Source organism: Takifugu flavidus, chromosome 18 (genome assembly GCF_003711565.1).
Source record: "Takifugu flavidus isolate HTHZ2018 chromosome 18, ASM371156v2, whole genome shotgun sequence".
NCBI classification, from domain to species: domain Eukaryota; kingdom Metazoa; phylum Chordata; class Actinopteri; order Tetraodontiformes; family Tetraodontidae; genus Takifugu; species Takifugu flavidus.
The window spans coordinates 10226772-10243423 of NC_079537.1; the positions used below are offsets into that span (position 1 = coordinate 10226772).

Here is a 16652-nt window from a genome sequence, read left to right on the forward strand (position 1 = left end):
ACACCACACACACACACACACACACACACACACACACACACACACAGGGTTTCAGCCTATATTCATTGCAGTGCTGAATGTCTCCAGGTACAGAGGCAAAGAGTTTTCCCTCAGTTGCAGAAGCCATTAGTCAGAATGGAAGTGATTTATGGGTTGTCTCCTTACAGAATTTAAATTAACTGCCATGCAGTGTGGGGAGAGCAGTACTGCTTTTTGGGCCTTTGCACTCCACCTACCTCTGGCTGGCTTTCGCTCTCTCTCAGACTGTAGACTCCTCTTTTAGACGCTGAAGTGTCATTTGGTCAATGTAAAATATGCTTGGTCACAGGACATAAAATTAAATTCAGAGGGCTAAAAAAATGAAGATGGCATTATGAATAATAAAGACTCTAGGTCAAGGTCACCAGTCACTAGAGGGTTTTATTTGTTTTTTGTAAGCCAACAGCTCTCCAGAGCCTCCTTCTCCATATTAGTGTAAATATAGATGTAATGGTTTCCGCACTAATTTATAAAGGTTAATTAAAAATGCATTTTCAAATGTGCAGTGACATCCTTGCTAATTATAGATATATCACTGTAAGATGTTGTGTTCTCAGTGCTCCCAGGTCTACTGTGTATTAATGATTCTGTTGTTTTGTGCCGTAAACTTTCTCATCTCTAATGGCTGCATGAGATGACCTGGACTGGTTCAGACATCGTGGGCGATTAGACCTTAAGGGACATGAAATTAATCAGAGCTCATCAGAGATTCCGCTCCACCTATCAGCTGATTCATTGAGTGGACTTTTATTCTAAAAGAAACACAAATTTGCATGAATATCAGATGTTGGATGGGTGGTAAAGAAGCATCGAAGCATAAATGAAAGGAGAGAAAACAACGCAACAACAGTCACTATGGTTAGCCCAATAAAATTAAAATGCACCAGCTGTACATTAAATGCATATAATTATTGTTATTCAACTTTACAACTCAGTAATTAACATGCTGTACACCAATGTCAATGTAATAATGCGTAAAATTTACAGTAAGTAGCTCAGTGCAGTTATTGAGTCATTTTACTGGATAATGTAAAGTCATAACGTAGAGTTTTCACTGCCTTTATCCACATCTATAAGGCTCAGGGATGGACAAACTGAGGTTCACATTTATATTTACAGTAATAGCTTCTTCATTTACCATTTTTTCTTGAAACCTTTGCACCTTCCATAACAAAACAGCAGTTTGTGAAACAATGGAATGCAAGATCTAATCCAAATAGTATCAATCTTAATTGTAAAATCAAAGAGGAACAGAATAAAGGAATTGTGTGGAGCCTAATCTGGCAGCATTAACAACAGTATCACAGATGGATGGACTGGAATGTTCAGGCATCACATCCTTATGGGCTTTGAGATTCCCGCGACTGTGCTTTATTTAATCCTTCCATCCAACCAATTTTTCTTCATTGTCATAACTTATTTAATCACAAAGGAACATGTTGGCCATCACTGTGTTATAACTGTTTTAAAACCGTCCAAGCATCACGTTGGATCTCCTATAGTCACGTTTGGAGAAAGTGGTTTATTGCATCGAGGTTTTATAGGGTTTCTCAGGACAGACGATTCCTCCCATGCTGGCAGCACGAAACCCCATCGTAGTGTTTTCAGTTGACTCCAGCTGAGTTTTTGACAGACTCTTGTCTTCAGCGCCTGGATGAAGGAAACCACCCTGGGACGTCCCCTGGGTCAGAAAGAAGGGGAAAAGAGGCTGAGTGGTGGAGGAAGAGAATAGGAGAGTAAAAAGGAAGTGTTGGCTACAAATGTGGCAGGAATTCTTCTGTTCATTAACAAATCTTCACAGCAGCTGATCTGTAAGATACATTTCCCCGTGTGGAAAGAAAAAAAACCCTCAGAAGTAAAAGCAAAATGATAATCCTTAAACAGATCCTCACAATCCCAGTTGAATGAATACATTCAAACAGAACAGCGCCATATGTTTGAAGTTTATAGGCCAGCTGAGAGAAACCAAATTCTGTCTGGGGCCATTTTTGGAAATCACATTTATGTCTTGAAAACTGTAATTCAAAAGTCTGACCTTTCTTGCATGCATCACTTTTAACCCCATGCAGAGCAGTAGACAACATTTAGACATGATGCTTCAGAGCAGATTTCAGTTCAATCTGTGAGTGACGCTGCAGCCTCGGCCAAGGTGAAAAGGTCAAACTATCTTCTGGGAGGAAGTGATGTCGAGATGGACAAAGGCCAGAACCAGTTTGTTGCAGGCAAGAGACACTGAGGGAATATTAAGAATAGCAACAACGCTAATAAGGATGCTAACAGTAATAATAACAACAATCCTATAGAGCATTGCAGTCATGAATAAAAATGCATGTATTTGGAGATTTTCCAAACATGTATACTCTCTTCTTCTGCCGGTGCACGTGTTATGACATGCAAGAGGAGCTACAGTGTGACATCTGAACACAAAAGAACACCAGAGTGACTCACCTCCAAATGTCTGATCCCAGGTCAGCATGGTCAGTTATTCTGCGGAGACACTTGATTCGAGTAAACACAACAAATGACAGGCTTGATCCCACTGTTAGTGTAGTCTGTAGCAATGTGTGGCCTCGGGGAATCCTGTGTGTGTGTGTGTGTGTTGTGTGTGTTTGCTGGGTCGTGTCCTTCACCTCAATATTCACAGCATTATCCAGCATGTCAGCAAGAAATCAGTAAGGCGGATCAAGTTCAAAGCAAACATGGGTTGCTCTACCAACAATCCACACGCTTGTGCAGGAACGATTGCCCGTCTTTCACGCCTGCGCCGCGTTTTTGAAACGTGCCCCCCCCCACCCCCTTAAATGTACAAATGCACCGTAACGTCCCTGCTCGCCGCCTTCAGTTCTGACTTCCTCTGCCCCCCTTTCTTGTTGTAAGGTGTCACACCCCACCTCCACCCCGCTGCCCTCCCTATCTCCACCCCTCCTCTGTGGATGCCAGCAGTCACAGCAGTGCCTTGATCCTAACATTTATGAAAGGAGCGCTTTGATAAGCCCCGGCCAGGAGCAACACAAGGGAAGCAATCAGAGACACAAACTCAGCGAGAGACGAGGCATTTTTGTGTGTGTTTCAGGTCCCCCCTCCCCCCATCTTTGACCTGTTAAACTTTCTACTTGAAAAAGGATGAAATACTTCAAAGTTTTTATATACTATGTTTTTTGGATTTCCCCTGTGAACTTCCCAAAACTCTTGGCTCTCCATTTCTTTGTAGCAGGGGAAAACAACAAAGTTATTAAAAGTGTTTGAGGTGTGCTCGGGCTTCCTGTGTTCACCCCGGTTTTTTTCCCCCGGAACCGAGTGTATTAAAAATCTGCTAGCAAATTCCACTGTAGGTAAATAAAAGCAACCATCTGTGCACGTTATCATTTTACGTTAGCAAGACTATAAAGTATAGTGGGAGCTGTTGCCCTCTGAGGAAACATGGCACCAGCCGACATCTGCACTGTCCAGTTGGACTGAAATGACCATTTTAGACGTATATACTACTGAATTAAAGATCAATTACGGGGTTGACAGCATTCAATGAGTCATGTCACCATTTAAAAACTTGCTGGCATATCTAAGAAGCCCGGCCATCCTGAAACGTGATGAAAGACGAAGGCAAATCATGCTCACTATGGACCGATGAGAAAAACAAGCTCCACCAATGTAAAGCTCAGCTGTCACTGCACTTTCTATATGTCGCGCCTCTTGATACCTTCCTTCCTTCCTCTGTATTGCCTGGCTCCCTGTTTTTCTTGTCTCTCTTTCATCCATGTGTCTGCTAACTCTGTTTGTCATCTCTGGTGTGCATTGATCTCTGGTTGAGAGATTTAGAGATTTGGGGCACAATGATCTGACTGGCAGTTACAGCCGGCAGGTGTGAAGAACAAACAACCCCTAAACAAACCCCAAAACCAATTTAGGGCTTGTGTGCCTCCTCGTATAGGCAAACACGTGCCTGTTATGATGAAGAAAACAAACCAGGCAAACATGCTTAGCAGGAGCACCTGGTGTGGCGTCATTTGGGTGTCCTGGTCAGAAATAAGTCAACCTTCTGATGATAGCATAAGTTTGCAGCTAAAGTTTAATGAGGACGAAGCAACAGATGCAGCAAGCAAATAAGTAGTGATGTGTCAAGGGAGCTAACAACAGTTAGTCAGGTATCCTACACATCAATTAATTTCAATCCATAAGAGCTCGGCGCGGTTCTCTGGAAACCAAGCGGAAATAATCAGACATGTGACGTAGCGAGCCAAGCCCTTTATTCAGAGCTACACATGTTAGGTAGGCAGTATATGTATAGATCAGAATAACCAGGAGAAGACTTTGTTGGTTGAGACTATTTTACTTTATTTCCTGAAACCATAAATTAAGTCTTTTTACTTTGGTGGCGTCACTCTGTTTTGCACTTTTGAAACGGCGGCCTTATTGATGGATACTCTGCATGCTGTGTTGTCTATGTTCAAGTTGATTCATTTTTCCATTTTATCTTTTAGAAATAACATTGAAAAACACTTTATTTGAACTGGCCTCATATTTCAAACGCCTGCCTTTTTTTTTTGACATCCACAGACTCTATTTGTTCCCCTACTTTGCCATTCATCACTATTTGAAAATGTCAAACACATGATATCACTGCTGTATATAGATTTCCCCCCAACCTAGGCCCTTAATTTGATAAGGAAGAAAAGAACAGGAAATCAATACCTAAAAAAAGAAGCCAGGGTAAGTGACACAAGGGAAAAGGAAACATGGGCGCGAAATACCAACAAAAGCGCTGCTTTGCCTTGAGGATTTTATCACGTTTCATCTGTGCTGTATATGCATGGATTTCTGCAACCCACCTCCAGGAAGAAAAAGATGACATGCTGGTCGGAGAAGACAATTGGTTTTCTATGTGGTTTAGGAGAGCGCTAGGAAGCAATGCAGTGGGATGAGAGTCCTTCCTCTGAGTAAGCTGGAGAGAGAAAGGGACATAACCACATTCAGCCTCTCATGCTCAGGATGCTGGGTGGGGAGGTGGTAACTCGGCTCCTACTGCTGTATAAAAAGCCAAGCCTGAAAATCCAGCACCACAAACTCACCACACACACATACACAGATCGAGTGGCTGCTCTCTATTTCTCACTCACTCACCCTCTCTCATGCTCATTCTCATTTCCTCTCTCTCTCTCTCTCTCCCTCTCTCCCTCTCTCTGTGTCTCACTCACTGTGTCTCTCGCTCAATTCCTTTGGGCTCTGCATCCTTGTTGCTTCTTCTCACACTTCTCACTTCAGACTGTATTTGTAAGTATGTGCTGAATGTTTCCTTGTGTATGCTTGGGTTTTCTTAGCTCTTTATGTGTGCATGAATGACTGCTTGCCTACTTCAGAGTGACTGAGAGCAGAGCAGAGTATCAAGTGTATGTGGGTCTCTGTGTTACCCTCACACACTTGCCGGTCCTCTTGCAACTCTTCTTGGGATCTCTGGGTCCCTTTCTTCGGTGGCAGGCTCTCCACACCAAGTAGTCACCATTTCCGCTCCCGGGAGACCCACGCTGGCAGCGCAGCCCCTTCCCCGACTCAGCATCGGGAGGAAGACCCTGGTGGCGGCTGCCGTAGGGGTTATGCTAGTTCTGGTACTGGTGGTCCTCATTCCCGTCCTTGTCAGCTCTGTAAGTACAGATGCCAGTCACTATGAGATGTTGGGCACCTGTCGCATGGTGTGCGACCCCTACCTGAACAAGGGCACTCCACCCAGCAGCACCAGTTCCACCGGTCTTCAGGCTGAGGCTGAGGCATTGAGTGACCACAGCAATGTGCACCCTCCTTCAACTTTACTACAGGGTCCACAAGGGAAGCCTGGCAGGCCAGGAAAGCCAGGACCACCCGGACCACCAGGAGAACCAGGCCCACCAGGACCAGCTGGGCCTCCTGGTGACAGAGCGGATCAAGGAAGGACTGGGATTTTGGGTCTTGGGGGGAACGGAGCTATCAGCACCGCCACTTACAGCACAGTGCCCCGGGTGGCCTTCTATGCAGGGCTTAAGAACCCCCACGAAGGCTACGAGATCCTCAAGTTTGACGATGTAGTCACCAACCTAGGCAACAACTACGACGGCATTTCGGGCAAGTTCATCTGCAGCATCCCAGGTACATACTTCTTCATCTACCATGTGCTGATGAGAGGAGGGGATGGCACCAGCATGTGGGCAGATCTCTGTAAAAACGGCCAGGTTAGTGCTTTTAAACTTTTCCCGTTTTTTCCCCCTAAAACATATCTCAAGCGCTCTTTGGACGTAGTTTTGTAAATGTGCCTCGCTCTAAATTGAGTTTTCATCCAGCCATTTAATGAGAAGCGAAGGCGCATCTGCCGTGCGTCCTGAAAGCGCAGAACGCACAGCTGTGGCACCACCGCGCCTGGAGATAAAGATGTGTTGACTGGTTGTAACCCGCGCTCCCTTTCTGCGTGATGTGTCTTGACATTATTGTGCACGTCCTCGAAAGGACCGTTAGAGCCGAACAACGAGAGCGCACGGCTCTTTTATTCCGACAACGACGAGGGGTTCATAAAAAACGACGTCACCACAAAACTCTGATTAGCATGCTGGAAAAGTGGAAATATGCTGTAATAATAATCGCATGCTGTTACACCCATACGTAAAACAACTATTATTATTATTATTATTATTATTATTATTATTATTATTATTATTATATTATTATTATTAGTCGGGTTGTCACTATTTGAATCTATTTTCTGCGAAAACAACTTTTTACTTCGGTGTTTCGGAGTTAGTCTGCGCAGTGGATTTTCAGTTGCTACACTCCCGCACAAGTCCACTGGATTACAGCCAGCGCCGCTGCATTTATCTTTATTTGCAATCGGGCTAAATGGATTAGGTAGTCGACGTGATCTATTCCGGGCTTCTTTGGTGAACCGTGTTAATGGGGCTGTAATTTTATTTTGCGCCCCGCGGGGTTTTCTCAGGTTGGTAATGCGCGCTGGTGTACTTTGCAGCCTTCCGATCGTCAGATGTCTTTATCATAGTACCTCTGAAATCCGCTCCATGCAATCGGATGCTGTATAGTGTGTCCTCGGGATGCCACCCCGTCGTAATTAGTTGCCAATATGACAAAAACGGTAAATGTAATAATGAGCGTGGAAATGAGAGACGGTGCAGCTTGGTTTGTTGTTACGGAAATCAGCTTTCAGATTGATCCCGCAAATCTAATGTCATAAAAAAGCTTTCATCACTATCCACGCAGGGGTTAAACTTAATTTAACACCTGAGACGCGCCCAGGTTTCCCAGCATTATCTTGTCTCAATCTGATTCACATATTGTTCCATTATATTATCAGAGCTCCGCTGTTAAACAGTTATACAATAATGCCTTTACATTATTAATGGAAATAAAACAAATGCATGCACATTTTTAAAACAAGTTGGCTTCTCTGACAAATATGGAGATCGAATCAGAGCCTCCTGCAGTCTTATTAACAGAAGAAGTTAATCCCATTATGCTTATTGGAGCAAAAGATTTGCACCAATCACCTTCTGTACATAATACCTCACCCAGCAGTGATGGTTAGGGCTGTGGGTAAAGGACTTGATATATGATAGGAGAGGAACAACACATAAAACAATTTCTTCATTGTGCTCTGAGGAGAAATCAGCAGCCACTTAAGGTAGATTCACAGATGTATCTCCAGGGGCCAGAGAATTGTTTAGCAAGGGGTTATTCCCTGTCTTTCACTCAGCAGATACAGTTATCCTGCCGTGGCATGTCTAAGTTAGGCCTGGCTGCTGCAGAACGTGCCAGCCCCAGACCTTCTAAATGACTGGAGCATTATAAATGTTGGGCCACCTTATGCAGCATCATTGATGAAGTGCTGAAGCTCATACAGTGACAGCACTGCGTTCCTCAGCTCATTAAAGAAGCAGAAAAGCTACATTCTGAGCTGCAGTTGTTTCATCCAGGGAATTGTGGACAATAGCAGTGTTTTATCATCTTTAGGCTTGTGTGAAGCATTGTTTCTCCAGGCCCTGCTGTGCCACTTGACTCCAGAGGCGAGTATTACCGGGAACACTTTATTTTGCCTGTTGTTCTTCTGCTTGGAAGACTGCAAGCATCCCAAAATTATCCCCAGAATTCCAATAGCTAGAACTTTCAGCACTGTGCTTTAAACACTCTCTTAATGAATGAGAATACCTGCTTATTTCAATGTCTTTATTAGACACAGCATTAGCAACACAGGCAACTTCTTGGATGCAGTGAGAACAATAGGAGCAAAGCCAGTTCTAATGCCATTGTGCCATGCTTGAACCAGATCCAGGATGTGTGTGCCCTCCTCCTATCTATTCCCTTCTTAATATCATTATTAATCCGCAAAACCGTTTCAGAGTTAATTAAAAGCAATGACTTCGGCGTCAGTCTCTCAAGAGGACCATGGTGAATAATCACTCTGTCTCTTCCTTTAATAAGCTTCAATGTCCTTTGTGCACATGGTTCTTCCTGAGCAATTACCACTGTGTCTGCTCCTCACATCCACACATGCTGACAAACACATACAACACACACCCGTGGATGTTGCTGAACCCACCCGTCATAACAACCCGCTGCCTCACCCCACCCCAGCTGTGCACTTGCCCTCCAACTCTCCTTTAAGGCTGATTTACAGATCACAAGTAAAATTGTAGATTATTCTCAGATCCTGGTTTTGCTTTCAAAACCTCCATCAATTGATGTTTTAGCATCATGGAAACTCTTTGAATTGTCTCTTAAGACTGTGTTTTGCCTCTGGGGTTTGGTCTCTGGGATCCGACGTGCCACAACAGGTTCCCGTGAATTGTTTCTTCATCACAAATGCACGGGAAGACAGGGGCAATAATGCCATTGTTTTACATCCATATCAAAGGCAAACTGTGTTGTGCATATGCTGTCAGTTCCACCATTAAAGAGAAGAGCCGAGCCATCTGGACAAGGGTCTGTTCTAGCTGATTTGCTTGATGACAAACTGAACGTGAGCTGGGAAAAAAAATCTGTTCCATTAATCATAAAAAATAACAAAATAAATAAATGCAGGCCTCTTCATTAATTTTTTAAGGCTATTGCTAGCCCCAAACAATGACAATATCTATATGCACAGCGACACGTTGACTTGATTTTTAAGATTCCCGTAATGCTTAGAGCTGCGCTTCTTCGTGGTGGTGTGACTTCAGCACTGAGGGACCTCTGTGAGTGTGCCGAATAAAGACAGAGAGACTCTGTCTCCAACTGACAGCCTGGGCGGAGAGAGCCAGCCTCAGTGCCTCAACCTCTTTGTCCGCAGTATTGATCTGATTACACGTATGTGTGTGCATGGACATGTGCCTCTTTGCAGTTTTGTTTTGCCGACAGACCCATTTGGTCGGTGTGATGTATTGTATATTGTGGCATTTCTTCTATAATCAGTCAGAGAGGTAGTGGAGGCGGACCTTTGGCCTTGATCTGCCGTGTAATTGGACATCGGCTTTGACACCCTGCCAAGTGGAACATTAGAGCCGCTCTAATTAGGTAGGAGGGCTATCAGCTGAAAATTGGTCCATGTTGTTAGGAAATACCACACAGAGTGGAAATGTCAAGATGGGCGGCTTCATTGAACATTTGCTTGAAAGCTGCTGATCAATTGTTGGCGATCATTTTATTACAGAACATTTTTGCATTCAAATATTTAAATGGAGAGACTGGAAATGAGCAAGCTCCCTGCAGTAGCGACTCAGAATAAGTAACTCCCAGCTATAATGTCTTGGGTAATGTGAGAGCAAACGCATACTGTCTAAAATAGGCTTTGAATTTCCTCCTGTGGCAGGCTGACTCAAGGATTCTATGATGTTGACTCACAAGGCTTCTTCATTATAATGAGGGCCATGTGGGATATAGACAAGTGCCCCTGGTCCTCTTATGCAAACATCTCACTCTCCATCTCTCCTCACACCCCTGACATTTAACTTTACCCCGATTTCACTTTTTAAGCGATACCCACAATTATCTTGTCCCTCTTCACGGGGAGGCAGAATGTCAATGGTTTCCAATAACTAACAGTCTGCTTCATAACTCAGTGCATTTAACATCTCCTTCCCTCATTCCCAAAGTAAATATGAACAACATGCCAATAATTTCCCAAGTGAAAAGAGGATTTTTCATGAGAAAAATGTCACAGCAAAAGTTGTTTTTAAAGGAGCCTTTTCATTTTTAAAATGGGAGTTTTTGGTGCCACAAGGCTACTGCAAAGCAGGCTGCGGAAAGGATTTAGTGTTAACAAAGGTTGAGAATGTTGCTGGCAACGTCTCTTCTCCCATGAAGCTGCGCAGACCGAATGTGGTTTTGGTGTAAGAGACAGATGGTGCTGCGTATCTGAGCAATTAACTGAGCGAGATGAGTCAGGCGCAGGGAAGAAAGGGGCGGCTGAATGGTGGGTCAAAGTTGATGCGTCTCCTCTCCATCACTGTTTTCCTCCGACGGGCAACTTTCAGGGCAACTCTCCCTCCCTGAGTTTGATCTGTACGTTGGGGGTAAACAACTGTAAATAACAGCAAAAGTGCAAAGAATCTGAACTGCTGATGAAATAATTAGATGAAATAATATGAGCAAACAACTGTCGTCCAACTCAGTGCCTCAGAAAATACACAGGGATGGAAAGAAAATAAATAATATCAATAAAATTACTCAAAACCAGTATGGGAACGGAGTGTTCCTTACACTGTAGCGTAGTTTAGATATATGTTTGGCCTGTGTGGTGCAGAGAGATGTTGGCCGCAGCCCAACAGTGGTGGGATATCTAAGCTGCTCCTGAGCATGCAGTGCACGGTTGGAATGTTCAAACATAATTAGATGGCAGTACACTTTGATTTAAAGAGGATCGACAGACCTCGCTGATCCAAAATGGAGGCTCAACACCAAGTCAACAAACCCCTGTGTGGAAAGTTCTCGTCTCCCTGACGGGGCCTCTGGGAACGTCTCCATCCCACCAACGCGCTGAGGCAGCCTAAACTTTAAAATGCGCCTTGATGAATTTGTTAATTGTTGTTAATTCCACACGAGCATAAAACACCAGAAGCTTTGCATCTGCCGCGTACGTGTCGTTCAGCCGAAGCCATCAGTTTAAGAACGTGGCGCTTCCGATCACGCATGAGCAGCCTCGAGAAAGACACTTCACATGACACCTCATTTGCTGTTGCTGGCAGCTCGTGCGCACTCTCACGCTTTGTTTGTCTTGTCAAAGTTCCTCTACATTTTCGACGCCAAGGTCACTCACTGCCAGTTGGCTGTTTGTCCCGCTGATCGCTCGCGCTACATCTGGTATATCTGAGATGTGAACCACTGGTTTGTAGCCTTCACAAGTTCCTTGTGTGCGCTGGAGACAAAAGAGGAAAAATAGTTCCGATAGGAGCTCACTGATCATTATTTCAAAAACAGCAAGAGGGTTTATTCATGCACACTTATCACTGAAAGCAAACAAAGGAGACCAAGACTGCAGCAGTTATTCTCCAAGGGGGATTCAAACAAAGAAAAGGAACTTTACAGCAGAAAGAGGAGCGGAACAAAAATATCAGACTAGAAGGAGCTGAAAGATTTTGGTTTTCACCTCTAAAGAGGAGATTTTTTTATTTGTCTTGCCTGTCGACGTGCATCAGTTTTACGGTAATCAGGTTGGGCTCCTGAGTGGCTCGGACAGCTGGAATGGACAGCTGCGACGTCCGCAGAGGTTCTGTGTGAACACTGCAAAGGCAAATATTTTGATGCCAAAGTTTCATTCAAATTTCAGCAAATTCAACAAATCCTCCCGAGCATCACCACCCACTCCCACATCAGTCCAGAACTGAAAAACCTCCAACGGGATAGTGTTGACTTTGAACGCTCTGGGAAAATCTTATTAATATTAATATGCACCGGACGCCAACATCTCTGGAGCTCAACAGGAGGCGTTGTTTGCACATTGATATGAGTTGTGCTCAATTTAATCAGGAGGATAAACAATAAAAAAGAATCCATATATTACTGCTCCTTTTTAAAGCCTATCGTCATTATCCAGATTAGAAAGCACACACCTCACATTTCACACCACTCTGACTCCCTTTTTCTGTAAGATGGTGCAACATTCTGTCTCTGACTGGTTTTAAGTCTAACACATGCGCATTCTGCCCATGCTTGTTGATGTTATTCCAAAAATGTACGATCCCCCCTCCCCCTATAATCCACAAAAGGTTTCATACGTGATAACCTTGCTAGTTACTGCTTCAAAATTAAGTCTGAAGAGAAGTGAAGAAGAGTTGTTCAGTCTTCTGGTCCCAGGTTCTGTCAAAATTCAATAGCACTGCAAAAGCGGTGGAAGAACAGACATTTATCAACTACAAGATAATAAATAGCTCCACGTGACCCACGTGAATAGTTTAGAAAAATGCAATTTAGCCAATTTAAAACTCTCCCAGCATTAATTTGTGTGCAGGGCTCCAGTATCAGGGCCGTGTTCTTAAACAGGACGACTCGTTTAAGGAACAACATCGACTTCAGAGATCTGATAATGAGCCACGTGAAAACACTTCAGACAAGTAAATTATGGCTTTTGGTTCAATCTCACTGAGCACATAAGTGAATAATTGGCCTGTTTAACAACAGCTGTAATTTACTGGAGAGATGTGATTTTATTTTCTCACAAGGAGAAAACAAAGATTTTTGAAGGGAAAATATTAGTTTTCCCTTAGTCCATTAGTTTTTTTTTACGTTGGAATGGAATCGGACGGCCTTGAAACTGTGAAGTGTGCTATTTCTTTGCCTGTGTGTTCTCTTTAAACTTAAAGCTGTACAGAAAAAAAAGATTAAAAATGTTATTTTAGGCATTTTACCATTGCAAATCTGGTGGGGGCCACAATTGTCTAGCTTGTTGAGAAAATGCAGGCTGAGAAAAATCTACTTTACAATTAAAATAATGAAATTGTAACACCATTGAGGTAAACTATATTCAACTATTAAGTTAAGATCTCGCATCCGTAAGACGACTCGCATCCGTCTACGCAACATCGCCGGCCGTCTCTCGCTGAACACACCTCCCCTGACCTCATTCTCAGCCTTGTCATGTCACTCCCTTCACTTGGCTCTTCTCACAAATCCCTCCATAAGCTTCAACCTGTTCACAGTTCTGCTGCTCGTATCATTACCAGGACCCCATCACTCCGCCACAGCGTCCCCCCTCCTCCACCAAATCCCAGTCATAGAAAACCAAATTCTTCTGTATATATTTAAGGCTATCCATGACCCCCCCCCCCCCCCCCCCATCTGTCAGATCTTCTCTATATCACCACCCCATCCCGCTCACTCAGATGCTCTTCCTCCACCCTCCTCACCGTACCCCTTGACCGCCTCAGCACCACGGGGAGCCGAGCTTTCAGTCACTCTGCTCCCCAACTCTGGAAGTGTCTCCCACCAGACACACACGACATCGCCTCCCTTTCTCCCCGCTTAAAACCCACCTATTTATAACAGCTGACTCTTTTTAATTGCCTTTTCATCTTTTACACTGTGTTATTTGAAACTATGGGGCTTTTTTCCGGCTACACTGTTCATTTTCCGACTGTATTCCGTCTCTGTAACGTGTCCCTGAGTGTTTACAAAGGTGCTTATAAAGGAAATGTATTAATGTATTATTATTATTCTTAATATCCTCAAATGTGTGACGCGGAGAGACTTCTCTTTGGTGCTGTACGTTCAAAACAAGCTGCACCTTTGCTGAAACCATTCCAAATCTTCTGATTTCTGATGTAAAATAAGTCAACCTATAGAGAAAATAACATTCATTTGATATTTGTGTCGATAATATTAATTGTCTTGTTTGAAGCTGTAATTTTTCAGACTAATGATGCTTTTTGCTCTCTTCCATTATTCCTTCATTAACTCTCCCAACAAGAGGATAGTTTAACGGGGTTTATCAATTTTGGTGTCATTTAATTAGCTGAATGCCACAAACCTTTGTCAGTATGTTTCATTACAAACTGCAATGGAGCAAATTGCTATTAAATTAAGGTAACAAATGTGGAAGATTGTGCAGCTTTTGGTGGATACAAGAGTTATTTAATGTTCTTTTTCTGTGCTGCGAAGACATAATAAAAGTCTGGGCTTTGGGAATATAGATCCTGACTATTTAAAAACGGCTTTTTTTGTTCCAGGTTCGTGCCAGTGCTATTGCCCAAGACGCTGACCAGAACTATGACTACGCCTCCAACAGCGTCATCCTCCATCTGGATGCAGGGGACGAAGTTTACATCAAACTGGATGGTGGAAAAGCCCACGGAGGAAACAACAACAAGTACAGCACTTTCTCGGGCTTCATCCTCTATGCAGACTGAGAACAGGCAGACACAAAGAGTCAGGCAGAAAGGAAAACATCGGCCAACAGGGGGTAGGGGGTATGTGTTTAAAGCTGGAATGCTTTCTAGTTTTCCTATCGCTCCTTCATCATGGACACCTCTGCTTCATATCAGCCAGATAAAACATCCAGGCTCTGCTGCCGAGTCTGGACGTAAAGCTCCCGAGGACAGACTGAGAGGAGCCAGGCAGGAAGCATAGGAGGAATGGGATCATCATCGCACCCGAATCTCTCCGTGTCTCTCCTCTTCTGTCCTGCTCCATTGCACAAAAATATTAGTAACAATGAAAAACCCTGAAAACGTGGACCACTTCACCTCAGCTGCAGTCTCGCTGGATGAGATCCGTAGTGTTGTTCAATTGTGCAACCTAGATTGTGCTTTTAATTTTATAGACATGCATAATGTTACCCAAGAACGAGATTTAAAGAATATATTCGTCCCTTGTGCATATATCTGACAGAGAGTGGGTTTGTGAGATGTTATATGTGATGCAACTCAGACATCTAACAGCTGGAAACATCATCCAGGCTGTCTGTGTTTCATGGCACAGGGTGTTTTTTTCCTCATCGCTGGGTACACCGAGGTAAATTGCACCATTCTTGTGGAGAAAAACAATCCATTGTGTACCTTCCAATGAGTCTGTTAAAGGAATCATCTTACAGTATATAGAAAATATTCCTAACCACTAACCACCTCACACTGTACACTCAATGCGCTGCTGCCGTTCAGGTTAAAAATGTGCTTGGAATCATCTCTTCAATGTTCTCATTTTATGTAGATTTACCAGACATTGCAGAATCGCAAGTGTTAGCAATTAGTACTAGTTATGCAGCATTGGCCATCTTTTCCCACCCTTGCTGTGCTAACCTCCGAGCCTCCGGGCACACTAAAAAGTGTCTTTGGAAGACAAGAAAGAGTGAGAAAATAGTGAGTCAGAGACTGTGAGTCGGCAATTTTTCTCTTTCAGTGTCGGGTTTTCTGGTTGTCATCCGCTCATTAAAAGCATTTTCACTGACACACATGCGTCATCCTAATATTTACTCAACATGGCGGCCTGACAGCTTGCTTAAGAATGAAAATGATTGGACGAGTGCACATGGCCAATTAGGACCGCACTCGCGGGCGTGCCTGAGTGCGTGCGTGCGTGCGTGCGCGTGTCTGTATATACGTATGTATGTTTGTACATGTGGTTATGTACAGTATTTGTCTGTGCATACCAGTGAGTGTGTGCATTTTAGCATGTGCCGTGCCATAGCTACATTGTTCTTTTTCAAGGTTATTCTGTGCTCCAGCCAATGACGGATATTTCACTCTGCAGCCAATGAGATTGTGCTCCTTAGGATGGGAGCCTATAATTGTGATGAGAAGAACAAACAGCTTGTAAATGAAACCTATGACATGTTTGTCTATCTTATCTTTTGGAATTGTTGAATACGTTTAAATAATAAATGGGATTTTTTGAGCAAACCGTCTCAGGAGAATTATTGTGTCCCAAAAATAAATTAGGGAAATGGTCTGTAAAGGATATCACAGTGCAAACAACACCAGCGCTTTGTTTTTTAAACTAAAACATAGTTTTTAACAATGTCTCAGCAAACATTAAGAATTGATCATGAAGCCCCAGAGCTCTGATTTCACTCCAGGAAGTAAACTATTCTTAGCGTGATGGTTGTCGAGGGAGAGGTTTCCATGTTTATGCTCCCTTGTCTCTTACTTAAGCGCTCCTGTGAGTTTGCTTCCATCTCTAAAGGTGCGCTCGGTGATAAAGACCCATCGACTTTAGAAGCATCCTCCGGTGAAGTAAGAAGCAGCTCTTGAAAGCTGATGAGTCCTGAAGGAAATGCAGGCTATTCCTCAATTGGCAATCGCGGCATCTATTTGGAGATTCTCATCAACGGAGGAATGACATCTGGAGAAGGAGTGTGGATGGAGTAGAAAAGACAGGAAGAAGATTGAGGAGATAAAACAGGAGTGGTATATGATTTGACAAAGACAGATGGAGACGCGAGGAAAAGACTATGAGCCACAGAAAGTAATGGGGAAGGGATAGATGGGGGAGAACAGTAGAGGAGGAAGTGGGCTACTGCTTTACGCTGGGGAGGCAGGAGCCTTGGATTGTTTTCAGGATAGAATGATTCCCTGTCGGGCCTGTGCGAGGCGTCACCAGAGATTAGTTGGCTGGATGCTGGAGGACAGAGGCTGAGACATCTTGGATTGGACACATGTCAAGGAGCAGATATTCCTCCG

General features: G+C 43.7%; 1 protein-coding gene and 1 long non-coding RNA gene across 4 annotated transcripts; one reads left to right on the forward strand and one right to left on the reverse strand.

The window, feature by feature from the left end:
- Positions 1 to 400: 400 nt before the first annotated feature.
- LOC130515014 (uncharacterized) lies at positions 401 to 5014 on the reverse strand. Of its 2 annotated transcripts, none has more exons than XR_008947102.1 (4): positions 4866 to 5014; positions 2488 to 2526; positions 2075 to 2271; positions 401 to 1720 (listed from the first exon to the last, which is right to left on the reverse strand). It is a non-coding gene; the product is annotated as an uncharacterized LOC130515014 (long non-coding RNA). The 2 variants fall into 2 exon arrangements; XR_008947103.1 differs by having other exon boundaries at positions 401 to 1747.
- Positions 5015 to 5109: 95 nt separating this feature from the next.
- LOC130514996 (C1q-related factor) lies at positions 5110 to 15872 on the forward strand. Of its 2 annotated transcripts, XR_008947100.1 has the most exons (3): positions 5110 to 6236; positions 14205 to 14444; positions 14520 to 15872. XR_008947100.1 is itself a non-coding variant. In XM_057014969.1 (2 exons), the coding sequence occupies exons 1-2, from the start codon at positions 5628 to 5630 to the stop codon at positions 14382 to 14384; spliced, it is 789 nt and encodes a 262-aa protein (XP_056870949.1). In that variant the 5' UTR covers positions 5111 to 5627; the 3' UTR covers positions 14385 to 15872. The 2 variants fall into 2 exon arrangements, 1 of the variants encoding a protein (XP_056870949.1); XM_057014969.1 differs by having other exon boundaries at positions 5111 to 6236; positions 14205 to 15872.
- Positions 15873 to 16652: the final 780 nt, after the last annotated feature.